Raw genomic sequence first — 20,404 nt, forward strand, 5'->3', positions numbered from 1 at the left:
GCCAAAGATAAAAATGTTTTAACAGCCCTGCAGAGATTCAGTCAGGAGTCAGCAATTCTTCCATTCTGTTTAGAAGTAGAGGGTTGATACTCTCTTGAACAAAGAAATGAATGGAACATAGCTGCATATTCCTATTATGTGCTATTCCGGACATTAGCAGTGTAGTCCTATACAGTTCTACTCAGAAGTAAGTTCCACTCAGTTCAGTAGGGCTTATTCCCAGCTAATTGGGTATATTTCTAGTATGTGCTATTCAGGACATTAGCAGTGCAATCCTATACAGTTCTACTCAGAAGTAAGTTCCACTGAGTTCTGTGGGGCTTACTCCCAGCTAAGTGGATATAGGATTGCATCCTAAATGCCTGAAGGGAAATTATGATGCTTCTCCAAGTGTTCAGCCTGTGCTAGTGCTGTGAATATGAGCTTAGTACTGTGTGCAGGGATTGGTAGCTGGTAGCCTTGGGCCCAAATTCCCTCTCCCCTTGGAGGATGGCGTTTTACCTGTTGCAAATGAGCCACCGTAGAATAAGTAGGTGTGTTGTCAGTGAGGGGATGGCTCAGTACCCAATACTTCTGAGGTGTGGGCTCCCCCCCCAAAAAAAAAACAGTTGCTGACCAAAGGTATTTGAGGTTTTGTGTTTGAACATCAGTGGCATCTGGCTTGGACGTGGGGGAAAAATAGGTCTGCAAGGTGGCTACCCCTTTGTTCTGTATTTTTGCCTAGCTGACTTCATGCTCATGATCTTGCTGCTCAGTGTTGACACACTTGCTGGAGACAGTTCTGGCTGTTGTCATATTCTCTTCCATCCTCTCCCCCCCACCCCCCTGGTGCAGCTCTGTCAATTGATAAATTGGTTGCTGCATGCACACTTGGACATCATCCTTCATGCTTTGCCCTGATACAACTGAGCAGACTCTACTGTGGGACCTATCAAGGAGCTGGTCTTTCACCCTAATAAATGCTACTTTGGTGACTATTCCTCCTCAGGAGGTTACATTTTTCTACACAAGAGAAGCTATCTCGTTACCGGTCCCTAGTAGTTCGAAGTACTGTACAGCAGTGTTGCTGTGCTGCGAACCATGTGCCTCCTGGGAATACATTAAAATGAGAGGGTGCAATTTGTTACAAGCAGTAAACACTAGCCTTACTTGCACTGCAGAGATGCTGTGTGTGTGTGCATTAATGCATGCACACACACACCCTGCTGAGTTGGGTCCAAACTTCATCATATTTCGAGTACGCTGATAAGTTAGCCATGACTCAGCCCCATGGATTTTAAAGTCCTGTTGTGTTCAGTAGTTCTAAGTATGATTAAAGGTGGATCCAACCCATAGCCTGGTACCCCGAATTTTGAAAACAAGTAATATGTTTTGCAAAATGGTAGCTGGTGTATGCAGAAGAGGTGGGAGGGATCATGGAGGGTTAGACGGTTGCAAGTGTCAGAAAGTCCCTTACTAGTAGGTGCCCCATTCAGAAGTATCCCCCCTTTTTGGTGGCTTTTTCATCCTCTGCTGCTAATATTTTTAAAACCTTTTTTTTAAAGATCCCATGAGGTCTTGCAACATACTTGTTTATTCGTTCAGTCGCTTCTGACTTTTCGTGACTTCATGGACCAGCCCACGCCAGAGCTTCCTGTCAGCTGTTGCCACCCCCAGCTCCCCCAAGGTCGAGTCCGTCACCTCCAGAATATCATCCATCCATCTTGCCCTTGGTCAGCCCCTCTTCCTTTTGCCTTCCACGTTCCCTAGCATCAGCATCTTCTCCAGGGTATCCTATCTTCTCATGATGTGGCCAAAGTACTTCAGTTTTGCCTTTCATATTATTCCCTCAAGTGAGCAGTCTGGCTTTATTTCCTGGAGTATGGACTGGTTTGATCTTCTTGCAGTCTAAGGCACTCTCAGAATTTTCCTCTAGCACCACAGTTCAAAAGCATCTATCTTCGCTCAGCCTTCCTTATGGTCCAGCTCTTGCAGCCATAGGTTACTATGGGGAATACCACTGCTTACAGCAACCCCCTGGAGTCTCTTGCACTACCAGATTTGGGGCTAGAGTGTCATGCACAAAACCTAGCCTTTTAGGTAGCAATGGGCAAGGGGCATTGCTGACAGACAACTCGATGCCACAAACTCTTAGTATGATTATGAAGGCTCCTTTGAACCTCCTAGTTTAAAACTGATAATTGGGCTCAAACAGGTTTAGTATTGTGAGCTAGTGGCTTCTAGCACTTATTTTTGGCTGGACTTGCAGCTGGAAGATGAGAGGACCCTGAGATAGCATCAGGGACAATTCTTGGCTCCTGCTCCAAAGGCTCAGCCATGTATCTGAAGGTTACCAGGCTGTAATCTAGCTTGCAGGTACTACAGGCTTTACTCAACCAATGCAGAGCTCAAGACAGACTGGAAATCATTAAAGGTTCAAAAGGGCTGTGGGTGGGAGAAAAGGGCTTATCACAATGGGCTTACCTGGGGTATAAGAAAAGGTTGTTTTAGGATTGGAACTTGTGCTCAGCTCCATCTGGCACTGAACTGTCTTTTTCAATAGCTGCTAGGCAGGTTGATAACAGACTACATCTTTATTAACAAGGTGGCCCTAATCGTTCTCAGCTTAGAAACAAAGGGCTGCGGGTTAAAATACTCCAAATTTTTCCAGTTTCTTTTTCCCCACTGCATTTCAGTAGGGTGCCTCCACGTCTCTTCCCTGCTTCTTTCCAATTGTCATCGCTCCCATATCCTGTGCCAGTACAAGGCATGTAGCTTTAGGACACGTGCCCAGGTGGGTCAGTGGATAAGATGACAGTAGGTGAGACCTGTTGTCTTCCTGCCCTGCTGAGAGCTTTCCAGAAGCATCTGGTTGCTCATGGTGGAAAACTGGATGCTGGGCTAGATAGGACCCTTGGTCAGATTTGGCAGCTGGCTGGGGGATGTTGGGTGTTGTAGTCCAAAAAGTCTGGAGGGCACCATGTTAGGGAGCCCACGTCCTACAATCACTGTACCTATGCACGTTATGAATCCCTTGGCTCGATCCTGCAGTCTCTTATTATACTAAACAAGTGAGCATGTGCCTATAGGAAGTCCGTGGAGAGGGGAATTAAATCCCCAAACCCCACAAAAGTTTAGTTTTAAAAGCTTTCTATGAGTACACAGAATGGCGACGATTGGAATGATTTGCTGCTGCTACTGTATTTTCAAACTTTAAACTACCTTACTGTCGTGTGTATGTATGTACACTGTTGCAGAAAAGTTATGATAGCGAAAAATTCATAGGTAACATAAGCTTTTTTTTTTGCTTAACATTCATCCTGACAAAGGTTTTTGATGAACCTTGCTCACTTCTTCGTCACTGTTAATAGAGCCATACCCTACTCTTACTACATTTGAATTGCAGGTACAGGGTTGTATCCAATGTTAGTCTAAATTAAGTCCCATTCATCTCAATGGGTCTTCTCTAAGTAGGACTAATATGGGGCACAAACCACCGAGTAGCTTAATCTGATGAGGCATCAAGGCAGCCAGTGGGCAACTGAACAGCTTTTGCGTGTCTTGATTGCTACAATGTTAAACGCTTGCATGCATATTCGTCTGACAAAACGGGGCTCATATCTATCTGGATATGATAGTAACATCATGATCTTAGCTTGGAGACAGTTCCGATTTTTTCGCACGGAGATAACAAAGAACTGCAGCGGCCCATCTCCTTGTCTGAACAGGGAAATTCTGGGTTCACAGCGAAAGCTGTTTTTAAATCTCCCCCATTGATGCCAACGCAGAAATCATAGAACAGTAGGGTTGGAGGGGGCCCACGAGGCCATCGAGTCCAACCCCCTGCTCAATGCAGGAATCCAACGTTTAACAGCTTTTAAAAAATGCCCCTTTCACTCGAATTCAGACCCAGATTAAGAAAGAGCACGAATTCCTGTCCTTACTACAAGTCTGTGCGAGTGAGACACACCGCCGCCCAAGCACGAAAGCGGTAAAATCCCGGATTTCTCTCATGTTTTCTATGAACAGTTCTCCTTCTCGGGGAGGCATTGAAAAAGGGCTCCTCCGTCGAAACCAGGAAAAGCGGCAGAATACGAGACGGCCCTCTCTGCGCTGCTCATGACACTGTGAGATAACCGGCCCCGACGCCGAACCGGAAGTGCCAATAACGCCGGAGGTGGCGCGCGACACCCTCCCCCCCCCCGCTCTGGCTCTGGCTCTGGCTCTGGCTCTGGCTCTGGCTCTGCGTTGCCCCCGCAGCCGGCGCCCGCGTCCTCTTCGCCGCCGCAAAGCGAGGCGGCCTCTGAGCTGTTGACCCCCCTCCGCCCGCGTGACCCTGTCGCAAGATTGCCCCGCCCTCCCGTGACGTCAGTGGGCCAAGGCGGAAGAAGAGCGTAGCGGAAGCAACAAGCGGCTGAGGGGGGTTTCGGGCTGCTGCTCGGTGAGGGGCCCTTTCTCTGGCCCGGGATTACCATAGAGACGGTCCGTTCTGGTATTTGTGCGGGGTGGGGGGGACGTGGGCGAGGTTGGGGTCGGTCAGTGATGGAAAGCGGAATTGGGGGCGTGGGGAGCCCTGCGGGGGGTGGATTTGGGGCCACCAAGGGCGTCGCCTGAGAGAAATGGGGGGTCATTCCCCCCTTCCCTTCCCTTCCCTTCCCTTCCCTTGATTTATTGCCCTTTACACTAACATTGGTCAAGTATTTTCAATAACTGTAGTCGCATTTATTTTCTCGCTCTTCTAGGACGGGGCTGAAGAACCTCCGCCCCCCGAGGGCCAAATCCGGCCCTCCAGGGTCCCCCAAATGGCCGTGCCCTCCCGGCCGTTGGGTGGCTTCCCAGCTTCTGTGCAGTTTTCCTCCATTTCAAAAGGTTGAAATGCCTCTCCTGAGGATGAGTTACCCGCAGTAAGAGCTTTAAGCTGAAATAGGCTGGTGTTTGGGGATTTGGCTCCACCCTTCTCGTGTTCGGCCCCGCCCACCACGGGCGTATGGCCCCCAAGAGCTTCTCCGAAATCAGCCCTCGGGCAAAAGGAGGCTCCCCAGCGTTGCTGTAGGAGGTGAGGCTGGGGCCATTTCTCGCCCCCCCCCCCCGACCGCTTAATTTAGGCACCAAACCTGTACAAGGCTGAGATGATGTTACGAATCTTTTAGCTCAGTCTTCCCCCCCTTGGGGCCCTCCAGGTGTGCTGGACTACAACTCCCATCATGTCCGTCTATCACCCCCAGTTTGTTGGTTGGCAATGGGAGTTGTGGTCCAACACATCTGGAGGGCACCAGTTAGGGAAGGCTATTCTAGATGCTGTTGTCCTGTTTTGAGTGGCCTTGGCAACGAAGTTCTTAAGACTTGCCTTGCTTTAAGGCATTCAGGTTCCTTACCACGTCCCCTTTTTCAATTATTTGTGCATTACTTGTCCTTACTCTGTTAGTGATTGATTGATTATTGATTGATTGCACTTACATGCTGCCTTTTTAGCAAGGCACCAAAGGCAGTTTAAGCTTTTAAAATCTGAAAAATAAACACACACATCTTTACAAAAATACAGAACTGAGAGTAGTCTGAGGTTCCTGAAGAAGTCCTCACTTAGGAGCTGATGGCAGGAGTTCCCTAGTCAGGGCTGCGTCATTCGTCCTGGCTTCTGCAATAAGCAAAATCAATCTGCTCTTGGATGGCTTGATAGGGAGATTGCCTTGTATGATCTCTGGTTGGCCAGGCAGTGTTGGTGTTTGCCCACGTTAAGGTTTAAGTGGAAGTTAGTGTGGCAGCAGTTATCAGCTTGGCATAAACACAGATGATGAAGTGCCTTTCAGGCTGCATTCATGAGCTCTTCCTCTTTGCTTAGATCCATTCATAAGAATTAATTTTCAACTGCACTGACTGCCAGGGTGTTTGGGGGCCTAATTTAAGGTGCTGGTATAGGCCTTTATAGCCCTAATGGGCTTAAATTCTGTTAGTGTACTGGCCACCCCACTGCCTAACAGAGTCCCTAACTGAGCTCACAGAACTGGTCTTGAAGCTGGTGTTGGAGTTGCCCAGGCTTTTTGTCCTGAGCGACTTCAACATCCCCCTTGGGTCCAGCTTGCCAAGAGTAGCTCAGGAGTTCATGGTGGCCATGACAACCATGGGCCTGTCCCAGGTGGTCAAGGGGCCAACACATGAAGCTGGTCACACACTCGATTTGATCTTCTGCTCCGATCAGGAGAATGATCCATGGGTGGAGGTTCTATCTGTATCCGTGTTGTCTTGGGCGGATCACTGTCTATTCAGAGCTGGTACCAGTTAAGATGGTCCACCTCCGAAGGCTGATGGATCCATTACAATTCCAAAATGTCTTGGGGGGTTTCTTGGCTGGTGCCGCTGCCGACCGGTCGAATCCCTAGTCTCTGTGTGGAATGAAGATCTGACCAGGTTATTGATACTGTCACTCCTAGAAGTCCTCTCCTACCCGCTTCCAAACAAGCTCCATGGTTTACAGAAGAACTGAGGGAGCTGAAGCAGCAACGACAATGACTAGAGTGCCAATGGTGGAAAACTCGACTTGAATCTGACAAGACACATCGTAGGGATCATTTGAAGACCTATGAGGTGGCAATACATGCAGCAAAGAGAGCTTTCTACTCTACACGTATCGCATCCGAAAACGCGCACCCAGCCAAGTTGTTCAGTGTGGTTAGGGAGCTGAGTCAGCCCCCACCTCTCTGGCACACACACTGAATCCGATTGTAGAGCCTTCAGTAGCTTGCTGTGATGCCTTTAATGAGTTTTTCGTGGATAAAATCTCTCGGATACGAGCCAACTTGGATGCTGTTGTGGGGACAGAAATCAACAGTGGGGTGTCCAGCAACTCTGCTTGCACAATTAAACTGGATCATTTTCAGCTTGTGACTCATGATATGGACAAGCTGTTTGGTTTGGTCAAAAAGACAACTTGTCCTCTCGATCCCTGCCCATCCTGGCTTGTAGTCTAGGGAAGGGAGATGGTAAAGCAATTCTTGCTGAATATTATTAATGCCTCCCTAAGGGAAGGTAATTTTCCATCATGTCTGAAAGAAGCAATTGTTAGACCACTTCTGAAGAAGCTTTCTCTTGCTCCCCTAGACTTCAGTAATTAAAGGCCAGTAAATAATCTACCATTTTTGGGCAAGGTAATTGAGAAGGCGGTGTCCATTCAACCCCAAGCAGTCTTGGATAAAACTGATTACCTAGACCCATTTCAAACCAGCTTCAGAGCGGGATACAGAGTTGAGACTGCCATGGTTGCCTTGTTGGATGATCTTTGCCTAGGAATCGATAGGGAGAGTGCATCCCTGTTGATTCTTTTGGATCTCTCAGCAGCATTTGATACCATCGACCGTGGTATCCTTCTGGATCACCTGAGGGAGTTGGGGGAACTGCTCTGCAGTGGTTCCACTCCTTTCTCTCAGGATGGCTCCAGATGGTGTTGCTTGGGATAGTTGTTCCTCGAAAAAGGAACTATTATGTGGAGTCCCTCAGGGCTCTGTTCTATCCCTGATGCTGTTCAATATCTACATGAAACTGCTGGGAGAGATCATGAGGAGGTTTGGGGCTGAGTGTTATCAGTATGCTGATGGCACCCAAATCTATTTCTCCTTGACATTTTTATCTAAGGAAAGTGTGACTTCTCTGAATGACTGCCTGAAGTCGGTAATGGGCTGGATGAGGGAGAATAAACTGAAACTGAATCCAGGCAAGACAGGGGTGTTCATTGTGAAGGGTCCTAATTCAGGTATTGAGGCATGTCAACCAGTTCTTGATGGGACTGCACTCCCCCTGAAGGAGCAAGTTCATAGGTTGGGGATGCTTCTTGACCGAACCCTACTCCTGGCACCCTAGGTGGAGGCAAGGGTGAGAAGTGCCTGTTATCACCTTCGGCTGATACGCCAGCTACACCCATTCCTGGAACATGTGGACTTGGTAGATGGTGCACGTGCTGGTAACCTCCAGTCTTCATTTCTGCAATGTGCTGTACTTGGGGCTGCCTTTATATTTAGTTTGGAAACTTCAGGTGGTACAAAATATGGCAGCCAGGTTGGTCTGTGGGACATCCTGTGGAGACCATATTATACTGGTTTTAAAATCTTTACACTGGCTGCCAATTTGTTTCCGAGCAAAGTGCTGGTTCTTGCCTTTAAAGCCTTACATGGTCTAGGTCCAAGGTACCTTAGGCAGCACGTCCCAGTTCGCCACCTAAGGTCTTCTGAGGGCTGTCTGCTTTGGTTGCCTAATGTGAGATTGGCAGCCGCACACAGGAGGACCTTTTCCTTTGCCGCCCCTCAATTGTGGAATGTCCTGCTGATTGAAATGCACCTGCTTACCTCATTGAAGGCTTTTAAGCAGGCATGAAAGATGCTATCATTCTGGCAGGCCTTCTTTTCTTAGAACTCTTGTTCCTTCTGACTTTTGTATATTGTTTTAAGCAGTGTTGTTTTAAGCTGTGTTTTATTGTTGGATTTTTAAAAAATTGGTTTTAGTTCAAAGTTGTTTTTAGCTGTATGTTGTCTGTATATATTGTCTGTATGTTTTTATGTAAATGGTTTTTAAACATTGTATTTTGTATTTTAATGTTTTAACTTTTGTAAACTGCTCAGAGCTTCGGCTATGGGGCGGTATAGAAATATTATTATTAATAATAATAATTAATAAATGGTCCGGGTTAACTGACAGACCATCTTTACCTATACCAATTTGCCCATGCTCAAGACCAACACTGGGGGGGTGTACTTGTGTGCCTGCCTGTCAGGGTAATTAGGCTGATGGGTATGAAGGATAGGGCCTTCTCAGTAGTGGCTCTCTACTTGTGGAACTCTGTTCCAGTTGATCTCCAGCAGGCTGTATCCTTACAGCCCTTCAAGCAGCTCTAAAAGCTTACCTCTTTACCGTGGCCAATTTGGGTGTGTGTATGGTGTTTTCTGGCTTTAATGGTTATGATTTCATTTTTGCTTAATTTTTATCATGGTTTTAATTGTGTTTTGTGGTTTACAATTTGGTACACTGGCTTGGGAGGGTTTTCCCTAAAAGGTAGCTTATTGTTTTAAATAATAAATATAACTACATTTGGTAAGGGGAAACTAAATTGTGTTAAGCAGTCTTGTGATAATGCCTTATGTGAATGTGAAAGTGCTGGGGCATCTCCAGGCTGCTTGGCTGGAAACTGGCTATCTTCTAGAGCTGGCTTGTCTAGTGGGCAGCACCGCTGCTGCAGGTGCTCTTGTAGCCTTATTTAGATATGCATTCCTCATGGATGTCTCTCTTGTCTATCCCGAAGGCTTTGAGCAGATAACTGTATGTTAACTACTTTAGACACACACAGGAAGAAATGTTCTTCATTTAAATAGTAAAGGAGGGTCCATAAGAGTTCTTTGTGTGTGCAATGCACCTTTGAGATATATTGCCCCACCCCGATCCCTGCAAGTAGAGGTCAGAATTTGCAGGGGCCAGCTGCGCTTAGTGTTTCCCAGATCGTAGCCGTTGTCCCTACAACCCTGTGGGAACCATTAAGAAAGCCACCCTCTATCTGCATAGCCTTTCTCTGGGTTCTCTTTCGTGGTTATGCTAGAGAGTGACACAGGGCCTGGCTTTCCGTATGTCTATGGTAGCTTGTTACAATAAAAGACTAAAGCCTAATAATCGATTAAGAATGCCACCTTCATGCTCACTCTAGTCCCTTCTTGTCAAAGCCCAGCCCAAATAAAAAGTTATTTTCACAGCTTCATACCAAAAGATGCTACGATTCAGGTTTTGGTGAATCTCTGGGGAACAAAGGTTTTTTGGTAACTATGGGGCACATAGGTGGTCTTCTTAAAAAGGCTAATTTTAGAAGCCATGGAGTGGGGGGTCTCTTAGGTATGTTTGGTACGTGAGTTACCTCATGTGATTTCTGACTTTATCACAATCTCCTTGGCATAGTCAGACAACATACAAATATGGTAGCTGTTAGGATCTTGGCTGTAAAACAACAGGCATTCTTGTGGGGGGGATGAGGGTGGCATTCCCAAATATTTACTTTTTGTAGCCACAGAGTCGCCCTCTCAGGTATGTCTCTGGCCCAGCTCTTTGCAGCATTGTGATTTCAGTCATTGTGATGCCACACAAGCTGTGTCTTGGGCTTGTCACTAATTTGAGTTAGTGGCTCAGAGCCTCTGGCAGAGAGGTGTTTATTCAAAAGTATGGCTGTACTCCATTCCAGAAATCCAGGATGGTGGCAGTGATTCTTTAAAATGTTTGGTTGTACTATGGAACTGGATGAGTCTGGCCATCAGTGCAAGTCCTGAAGATTTGCCTCTTTATTTTTCCACCTGCTTTCTTAATTCTTTCTTTCTGACTTTTTTTTTTGCTCGATTCATAAAGTTTCTATGTTCACATAGCAGCAGGCAAGAAGGAAAGAGGGTGGGATGGATAATATATCAGTTTTGGAGTGTGTTGATATAGTTCTAGTCTTGTTGAATAAATCCACTTTAGCCGTTGTTTTTGATGTTTATAATTGTTCTATTGACTTAATAGTAAGCAGTTAATAACAGCAGCAACAAAAGTTGCAATTAGAGTGAGTGAGCCTAATTTGTTTTAAGCCTGCTACCAGAAGGTAGCCCGGCTTAAAATTCATGTTTTCTGTTTCCAGAAAGGTGGATGGGACAAATCATGCAGAGCTGTCTCTCTGTATGGCTTTAATGGCCAGACACATTTTCTTCATCATCATCATCATCATCATCATTATTATTTAATTTTCCAAACACAAAGACAAACAATCAAAGACACATTTTCATTCCTCACTCTGGGCTCTTCCAAGTGCCCGGTGTGATGTATTCATCATTCAGCTCTGGTTGTAGTTCTCCTGGTCACCCGCTATTCCTATTTGATGGTGGTATGCTCTGGTCAGAGTTCCTTTTAATTCTTACCCCAAAGGTGTTTCCCTATTATGGAGACAAATGTATGTATCAAAGCTCCCATTGTCTGATTCTCTTGTCTCAACAGTTGTAGGCTGACGCATCTTCTGCCACAATGGATCTGCTGTTTGGGCGCCGGAAGACCCCAGAGGAGATGCTGCGGCAAAATCAACGGGCACTGAACCGTGCCATGCGAGAGCTGGACCGTGAGCGGCAGAAATTGGAAACCCAAGAGAAGAAGATCATTGCTGACATCAAGAAAATGGCCAAACAGGGGCAGATGGTGAGCTTGGGAAGGGAGTGTGAATGTGGGTAGTGTTAATAGGGTCCTGGGATTTCTTATTGTTGATTGTTAAAATTGTTTTAACTCAGAGGCTTCTGTGTGTCCAGTGCCCTGCCAGGCTGAAGCCAGCAGGGCAGAAGGAGGTGGTCTTTGCCTCCCCATCCTTCAATTGTTGTGTTTTTCACTAGATGGGCTTTTTTGCCTTCTAGCGATGATGCTTCAGAGGGGAAGGGAAGGAGGCTGGAAGAGGCTCAGGATAGCTTGTATCCTGGCCTCCACTCCCCACCTATTGGAATGTTCCCTTTTCCCCCCTCTCCAAGGTTGATTTTCCAGCCTTGGAGCCCAGCCAGCACGAATTTCTGCACCAGCTGCAAGGAGGCAGGGGGTTTGAATTTCTCACTCCCTCTTCCGAGGTCAGAGTGCTGTCTCCGACTTCAGAAGGGGGAATCCGAACAATCCTGTGGCTCTTCAGACAATGTCTAGGGGCCATAGGATTGCTCCCTGAGAGAGAGAGAGAGAGAGAGAGAGAGAGAGAGAGAGAGAGGTGTGCGTGTGTGTGCGTGCATGCATGTGTCTATATGCTTGTATGTAAATAGTTTTTATATTATGTATAATATTGTATTTTAAGGTTTTTAATCTTTGTAAACTGCTGGGAAAGCTTTGGCTATTGGGTGGTGTAGAAACATAATAAATGGAACGAATGAATGACTGCCACCGGATGGCATTTGCATCCCTGTCTCAAACCTGTTTCTCCCACCCCAGGATGCAGTGAAGATCATGGCTAAGGACCTGGTGCGGACTAGGCGCTACGTCAAGAAGTTCATCATGATGCGAGCTAACATCCAAGCAGTGTCCCTCAAGATACAAACCCTCAAGTCTAACAACTCCATGGCTCAGGCAATGAAGGGCGTCACGAAAGCCATGGCTACAATGAACAGACAGGTGGGTCACTTCCAACCCCATTCCTTCAGGGAGCTCTGCAGGGCTAGGATTGAGTTCAGACTGCTGGGTGGAATCCAGTTTTTGGGCAGGAGTAGAGCTGAGGGGCAGTTTGTCAAAGGAGGCATGCCAGACTTTCAGTCTGGCCTATCAATAAGACGACGTGCAGAAGTTCCCAGGTTCAATCCCTGGTATCTGCAGTTAAAAGGGTCATGTGCCTGAGACCCTGGAGAGCTTCTGCCAATCAGAGCAGACAGACTTGTGCTAGACAGACAAATAATCTGACCTGGTATAAAGCAGCAGCTTATGTTCTCTTCCTTGCAACAGGGTGTGCAGGCTACAGAGCTGACGTTAAGACATGGTTTCCCAGAATGGGAAGAGGAAGCTTGATGGAGGATAGGTTATGGGGGCTAGGCAGAAAACACCAAATTGAAAGGCTTTTTTAAAAGTCTTGCACTGAACCTCTGAAAAGAGGCCCAAAAAGTGTGTGGTGATCTTAACGGAGCATAATTCCCCTCACCTCCAGTCATGACCCCACCCCACTTCTCCCAGACATCAACAGAAAGAGTTGGTCTCTGGGACAATTGACTTGTTTGTAGTTGACTTGTGTGAACTGACCAGATGAGATGTGAGCAGATCTGAGCTGTTCATGCTACATGCTAACAGCAGTAGTCTCTCCAACTACTGCTTCTTTAAAAATGAAAATTCTCTCTCCCTCTCTTTCTGTAAGAGACAATCTGCCACATTTAGTGATGCAACTAGTGTTTCCCTGCTACTTCTCTTACAAGTGTTGAAGGCCGGTCAGTGTCTCTGTTGTAATGCCATGCCTCCTCGGCTTCTTTCAGCTCAAGTTGCCCCAGATCCAGAAGATCATGATGGAATTTGAGAAGCAGTCGGAGATCATGGACATGAAGGAGGAAATGATGAATGATGCCATTGATGATGCCATGGGAGATGAGGAAGATGAGGAGGAAAGGTGTGTAGGATGATGGACCGGTATGGGGGTGGGGCGAAGCAAAGGCAGCATGGAGTTGGCATAGCATGTGTCCCATCCTTGCATAGCTGATATATTTTGTAGGTAGCTAAAGTGCTGGAAGGACACGTCATGTCACAAAGGCCTTATTCTCATGGAGGCAGCAGGTACTGCACCAGTTTTCCTGTTCTCCTTCTGTGAAATCTGGATATGCCATATCAAGTTTTTACTGGGGTTTCTGGAAGAGGTGTGCGTATGTGGTAGTTAAGAGAAAGGAGATGGGTGCCGCCACCATCACTGTGTGGCAGCATCCTAAAGGGGATGACAGAACGAGTTTGAGACCTTTCAGAAAGGCAGCTGCTTTCCCTTCTAACTATATGTCTGAACAGTACATGTGGGTAAAAAAAATGTGTGTATGTTCATGTCCGCACATGCATATATTTGTGTGTGTGTGTGTGTGTGTGTGTGTGTGTAGCACTGCAGGTTCAGACAAAATGGTATAGTTATAGAGCAGTTAATAAATGCACAGGATATGGACTGACTGCAGTTAGCATTGGAAAGAGTGGTATATTTATTATTTATTCATGTGTGACATTTGTATACCACTGAATATAATAAAATCCCTCAGCGGTTCACAATAAATATTAAAATACATTTCAATACAATATTAGAAACACAACATTAAAAGCACAAAATTGAAACAACTGCAGTAAAAGCAATTCAAGGAACAGTAAGATGGAGTGGCATGATTAATTACTTACAGCCCAGGGAAAGCCTGGGTGAAAATGTGTGTTTTGGGGAGGCGTTTAAAAGAGGTCACATTTTTTGCCTCCCAAACTGCAAGAAGGAGGGTTTTCCAGAGGGTGGGTGCTGCTACAGAGAAGTTTGGGAGGGGTAGGATTTCAATTGTTGTATCTCTCCCAGCTCTGCAGATCTAGTGCTCTGTTCACAACCAAATAAAATATGTGAATTCTTCCTGAATCTCAGACAGGAGCTCTAGGTGTGGGGATGGGTAAAAGTAATGGGCAGGGTGTGCAGACAGATAGATGCATCTTTCCTCATGAGGTCTCATGCTGTTCTCTTCCCTTCACAGCGATGCTGTTGTCTCCCAGGTGTTGGATGAGCTAGGTCTGACACTGACGGACGAGCTCTCCAGTGAGTATCTGGGCATAGTGGAAGTTAGGGGTGGGAGAAGGAGTATGGCCACAGTAAGCGGGCACAACCTGTATGACCCTTGCAGATCAATGCAGATCATAGACAGAGGGTTCAACCCTTGTTCTCCATTAGGAGGGCTGTAGCAGGATCATAGCTGCAGAAGTTATGTTATGGACCAAGAGACTGATCCAGCTGAGCCACTGAGCTATGCTCAGGCCCAGCTCTGAGGTGGCTTTTAACATGGAGGAATAGGACAGTTGTCCCCACCTGACCATATTCTTAAATTCAGGTAGGCAGGGATAGAGATGTGAAGGCCCAGACCCCCTGCCCTGGAAGCATCGGGGGAGGGGGGGGACAACATTTTTTTTCTGAGGACTGTTCTTTTTCCCCAAAATTGGAAAAATTGAACAGCTTTGGATTATGAAATACTTTCTTTTAGAATTTGAGACAAAGTATTTATATATTGTTACCCAGCCTTTTCTCCCCCTCCCCCTGATTTCTAAAAACTATGTAATATGAACACTTTTATAGAAAGACTAGAGATGTAAAATGTCTGGAAATAATGAAGCCATGGGGAAATTTTTTTTTAATCTTCTCTGTAAGATTCCCAGCATAGTTATTTCTTTCATTCTTACTTAAAATGATTGATCTAAAGTATATTTTACTGATAGACATTTATGCCCAGTTTCCCAACGTGTGAGTAGAGTCACCATTGTGCATTCTTGACAGTTTGGGTTTTGTTCTATAGAGTCCTGTGTTTCTGGGCTTGTTCTGGTTAGATGCGGTAGCAGTCATTTAATGTAGTTCTAATCTGTTCAGACAGTAATTACAACTCTACTAACTGAGTTTACTTTTAAAAGTTTTAAAATATAGCCATAATTTTATGAGCAAACTAAGTTATAATAAAATAATGTTAGGAACAAAAAGACTGCTTTATGTTCCTAAAGCAGCCCTCCACAACCTGGGGTCCTCCAGATGTTTTGGACTACAGTGCCCAGCATTCCTGACTGTTGGTCATGCTGCCTGAGGCTGATGGGAGTTGAAGTCCAAAATTTCTAGAGGACACCATGTTGGGGAAGGCTGTCTTAAAGCAACAAAGTGAACTTTAGATCTGTGAGGAGTGCTTAAAAAGTATTGCTTATTTTTCAATTTTTCCCAAAGTTTCCATATTTTCCTGAAAAAAACAAGAAAAAACCATTTCTTTCCTATGGCCTCAAAATTTCCAGAAATTTTGCATCTGTAGGCAGGGGTGCTGATTCATAACTAGCAGAAGCTGGACTGATCTGAAGTCTCCACTACATCTTTTCTTATTTAACACTGTGAGATTTCCAGCTGTATCACCCACCTCCTAAAGAATAATGTTCCGGCAGTGTGGAACCAAGCAGGATGAAGATCACATGTTTGGGGCAGGTCTCAGGAATGTTCTTAAGCAAGGCAAACATGTAATTCAGGAAAAATTAGGACAGAAATGGAAGTGTGAAAGAAAATGAAACAACATCCATTCCCACTAGAAACTAAGTAGGACAGGGTGGGGAACATGTGGCCCTCCAGATGTTGTTGGACTGCAACTCCTTTCACCCCTGGCCAGCACAGCCAATGGTGAGGGATGCTGGAAGTGGCAGTCTAGCAACATCTGGCCACATGTTCCCCATCCCTGGCTTAAGCCTATTTCTCATACGTGCGCACCTCTAGCATTGTCTCTCTGCTGGCCACACGGCTACCTTTACAAATAAATCTGGATGTGGTGTTGGTGCTGAGAGCGTGGCGAGACCTGGGAAGAGAGGGAAGAATGGTGCGTGTTGTGTCATCTCAGACGTCACCTTCTCCCTTGCAGACCTGCCTTCAACTGGTGGCTCCCTGAGCGTGGCAGGAGGGAAGAAAGCCGAGGCCTCAGCAGCCCTCGCCGATGCAGACGCCGATTTGGAGGAGCGGCTAAAGAACCTGCGGCGGGACTAGCGGACACGGAGCTCAGCTTCCCTCTCCTGGCATGGCGTGGCTCTCGAGACACTCGTGACGTTGGGGCTCCCTCTGCTGTGGCAGGGAGTAGAGCCGAGCAGGCTCGCGGGGGTGGCTGTGGGCAGCATGGGGGGAGGGAAAGTGTTAAATGGCACGGGGCTAGTGCTCTTTCTCCCCCCTCCCCTTCCTTTTAAAAGGACTTTTAATATCACCTGGCAAGGTTGTGTGGGCAATGGGTTTTTCTTTTCTTTTTTCCCCCATGTACCTTGTAAATGCCTTCATTCCTCGAGCCTGGGTGATTTGGAGACTCAGAATAAGCTCTCTTCTCAATGGCGGGGCGGGTGTGGGTGACACGGCCTCTCGTCATCCCTGCACAGTCCCTGATGTTCTGCTGGTGCTGGTGGTGGGGAGGGGCTGGGGGAGAGGAGGAGCAACAGGGAGCACCTTGGCAGATGCCTCCTGCTCCTACTGTGATGGTGGCGAGAACCTTTGTAGCACTTTCCCAGCTTAAAGCTTTATATACAGCCACCTGGAGACAGGTGGGTCTTGCCGTTGCGTCCATCTGTCACTTGTAATAAAGGTTGTGGCTTTGTATCGAAAGTTCCTCGGGTGTCTGCTGTTGCTTCCAAAGCGGAGGTTGTGGCCCCGAGAGTCTCAGCGCTGCCGTTTGTGTGGTAGCTGGCTTTCGGTGCAGTCTCTGACCTCTGGAGCAGTGTCTGTACGCAGTTGTATTATGTTGCATGCTGGGATTTTGGCCAGGTTATTGCCTTAACTGTTCTTGCTTGCCTCTTGAACTTGGAAATACTTAAGGTCCACAGCTTGCGATGGCAGAGCCACTGCCACATCCTCCCCCCACCTACCTTGACATTCTCAAAATGGACCACTTGGGTTGAAGTGCAGCACTGTTGCCTGTTTAGCTGGGCTCCCAGCCACCAACCTGTAGTGTGCTAGTGTTCTTGTTCCTGGGCCCTTTAACTATGGGGTGAATAGAAGCTTGAGCACCCTATCTGCCTTTTGCCTTAGTACAGCCTTCCCCAGCCTGGCGCCCTCCAGATGTGTTGGGCTGCAATTATGGGAAGGCTGAGTTAGTATTTGGGAGGGACACAATTGCTGGAAGGAGAGGCAGGAATGCCGTTCTGCAGGCTTGAAAAACTGGTGCAAGATGCGGTGAAGAAGAAGAAAGCCACGCGGATCCTGGAGGTCATGGAAAGCTCTTGCAGCGGCCCTGGAGCATATCCAGAGAATGATTCTGAATCGGATTTCAAGTAGGGTGTGGCACCATCTTGTCTGATTTCTGTTTATCGTCAACCTGCTGCCTGTCTTTCTAGTTCTTGGTTCAGGTTCTTGTGAGCCATACCTTTGAGAGTTCTGCTGTGACAGCATCTGGAAACTGAGGCTTGATACGTTCTGCCAACAAGTGTGAATCCAAAAGCTAGAAATTTGTGGGCCGCTGGTCACAGGGATCCACTAGATCTTGAGCAAGAGATGTAAGAATCTGCACCCACCATCTTGCACCCTGCAGTACAAGCTTGCGAAGCCGTGCTGAACAGACTGGTCCCTGGAGAAGTTTCCTTCCCTTTTTTGGACTTGTGGCAGGAGGTTAGATGGAGCTGGCACAAGAGCAGACTAGTGAAGGAGGCCTCTCTTTTGAGGAGCAGGCATTTAAAAAAATCCTCACTAGAAACCATCCTAGTGTTTGTGACTGGAAAATCCCACACTTAAAACGAATCATGTGTTGCAATCCTGGTTCACTGCATGCACAGCTTGGCACGCACAAACTATTTTCTGTGGATTCCGATACATGGAAGAAGGAACAAGTCCTTCGAAATAGCTTTTTCGTCCAGGAACGTGTGTTTTACTAAGAATAAACCCAAGTTTGAGGTCCATTGGTGCTGTAGTAGACCCACATGTGAAGGACACAGTGACAATAAAGCACTGTCAGCTTTTCAGTGCCTGTGGCTTTTACTGGGAGAACCTAAGTCAGCTGCAGAACCTCAGGTCTGGGGGCCAAATCCCACCCTCCTGGGGTCTGAATCCAGCCCTCCAGGGTTCTCCAGAAAGACATGCTTCCTTTCCCTCACTCTTCCCCCTTTCTCCTAACTACAGATCGTTTGATGGTTTCCCAGATTTTGTGCAGTTTTTTTCCCCCCATTCTAAATGGTTGAAATGCCTTTCCTAAGGCTTAGTGACTGGCAGGAAGAGCATTACTACCAATGGGACGCTCTGACTTGGGTTCCTGCACTGAGCAGGGGGTTGGACTCGATGGCCTTGTAGGCCCCTTCCAACCCCACCGTTCTGTGATTCTTTGATTAAGCTAAAATATGCTGATATTTTTGGAATCTTGATTCCAAACCCCTTTTCCCTTTGGCTTCAGCCCTGCCCGCCAATGGAATGTGGGCCCCCGAACCTTCTCCAAAATGGAATTTGCCCCTCAGACCGAAAGAGTTGCTGTACCCCTGAGCTAAGTACTCAAGCTATGTGGTGGGATCTCCCCCACACCCCCACACTTGGTGCAGTTGCACTGAAGAAGACACCATCGGGGGCGGGGGCAGTTGTGAATGCTGGGATTCGAAGGGTGACTTACCAGCTGCTGCCAGAGAAGAAGCAACTGTTACAGGTCTGTTCATCCCTCCCTGGGCTGTGGGTTCTCTCTCAATATCAGCACCCAAACACAGAACTTGGTGCGCTACAGCTGGGAAAAGAAATCATCCAGTTCCTATCCTTCAGGATAATGTGCAAAGGAGCCGTGTGGGCCCACGTGTCTCCAAAATTGGTCCTGGGTGGGCTGGATCCAGGCAACAGCGTGAGAGCAATAAGGTTAATTAAAGGCAGGGGGATGCACTCCTAAAATGTAGTTTATAAAAAAGGTGAGTAAGGGGTGTGTGTGCGTGTGTGTGTGCGCACACACACACACACACACACACGGGAGGGGGGAACATGACAAGATATTTGCATCCACAAGGTATGGTAATGGCCACCAACTTGGATGGCTTATCTAATCCATTCAAAGAGGCTAGTGCTATCAATTGCTTCTAATCATGACGGCTATACGCTACCTTTGAGATCAGAGGCAGAAACCACAGCGGGAGGGCGCATTGCCCTTTTGTCCTGCTTCAGGCTTCCCACGGCATCTGGCTGGTCACTGTGAGAAACAGGATGCTGGACTAGCTAGGCCATTGGTCTGATCCAGCAGGGTGGTTCTTATGTTGTTTAAAACCTGAAAATTCATTTTCCCAGATCTGTAAGTTCTTGTGTGAGAGAACGGGACATGCGCAGTTGTGTGCAAGGATTTCCTGTTAAAAGTGGTGGTTGGGGCTGGGTTGAAGAGGCCCAGAAAGTAGAGAAGGTTTAGTGGTGCGAGGTGGGGAGGGCTGAGTTCAAAAGGTTTGCTATATACTGTGTCGGAAAGAGCCACAACCTAGCTTCATTTTGGAAAACTAAGAATGTGTCAGGCTCAGGAACAGGCTGGGAGGAGCAAGAATCTTCCATAGCTGGTTCATTCTGCGAACTCCCTCCATTTTGTTTGCATATGCCAGTACATGACTCCTGCAGGCTACCCCAGGCCTGCCACCCTCGGTAACTGATCCATGGAGGCTGTTCCATTTGTGTGTGTGTAAGTGCCTTTGGGTGTTGCGTCTGGTGGCTGTTGCCTCAGAGTTTTAGTTGAAATGTCTTCTGAGATTTGGATGCACTGTATTGTTCGGAAACGTGACGTGTCCCGGATTGTCATCCCAGCAGTCATGTGGAAATGGTGACGGATGTGTCACGGGACTGGCCCAGCGCGCAGTTTGTTTATGGAACAGAAGATCGTAAAGCACTTTTGCAGACTTTTTTTTTTTAAGTGCTATATACATGAATACATAGAAGCAGACAGATACAGCAAAGGTAGGGCCAAAGAAGGATCTGGGGGTGTACATGGAGGATGCCTGGAGCACCCTGATGGTAGAGTAATGAGCAGCAACTCAGTAACTAATGCAGGTCCAGCCTGAATAAAATGCAAGGGCTTTATTGCACTTCGGTACTCTTGCCCCAGGGCCTGCAGGGAGCATTGCATCCAGCCCTCGGCAGGCCTTTGCTCCTTCAGAGCCGTGGAGTTGCTGTGGGAAGCCTGGAGACTTGGCCAAATGGGTCACTCAGTGACTTGGCAGCTGGAAGAATAAGAAAGGGAAACCATCGGCTGATGTAGCTGTGTTTCACCTCTTCCCAGTGTCCCCTCCCCAC

At 47.1% G+C, this 20,404-nt stretch overlaps 1 protein-coding gene across 2 annotated transcripts; it reads left to right on the plus strand.

Annotated features, from left to right (window-relative positions):
• The first annotated feature begins 4,362 nt into the window (after positions 1-4,362).
• CHMP2A (charged multivesicular body protein 2A) lies at positions 4,363-17,600 on the plus strand. 2 transcript variants are annotated; one of them, XM_084805087.1, is made up of 6 exons: positions 4,363-4,461; positions 10,966-11,160; positions 11,923-12,102; positions 12,945-13,075; positions 14,166-14,227; positions 16,062-17,600. In XM_084805087.1, exons 2-6 carry the CDS (start codon positions 10,993-10,995, stop codon positions 16,181-16,183), a joined length of 663 nt encoding a protein of 220 aa, XP_084661213.1. In that variant the 5' UTR covers positions 4,363-4,461; positions 10,966-10,992; the 3' UTR covers positions 16,184-17,600. The 2 variants fall into 2 exon arrangements, with proteins under 2 accessions (XP_084661213.1, XP_084661216.1); XM_084805090.1 differs by having other exon boundaries at positions 4,363-4,420.
• Positions 17,601-20,404: the final 2,804 nt, after the last annotated feature.

This window comes from Heloderma suspectum, chromosome 6, assembly GCF_057233095.1.
Source record: "Heloderma suspectum isolate Gila_16-S chromosome 6, 16-S_ref, whole genome shotgun sequence".
NCBI classification, from domain to species: domain Eukaryota; kingdom Metazoa; phylum Chordata; class Lepidosauria; order Squamata; family Helodermatidae; genus Heloderma; species Heloderma suspectum.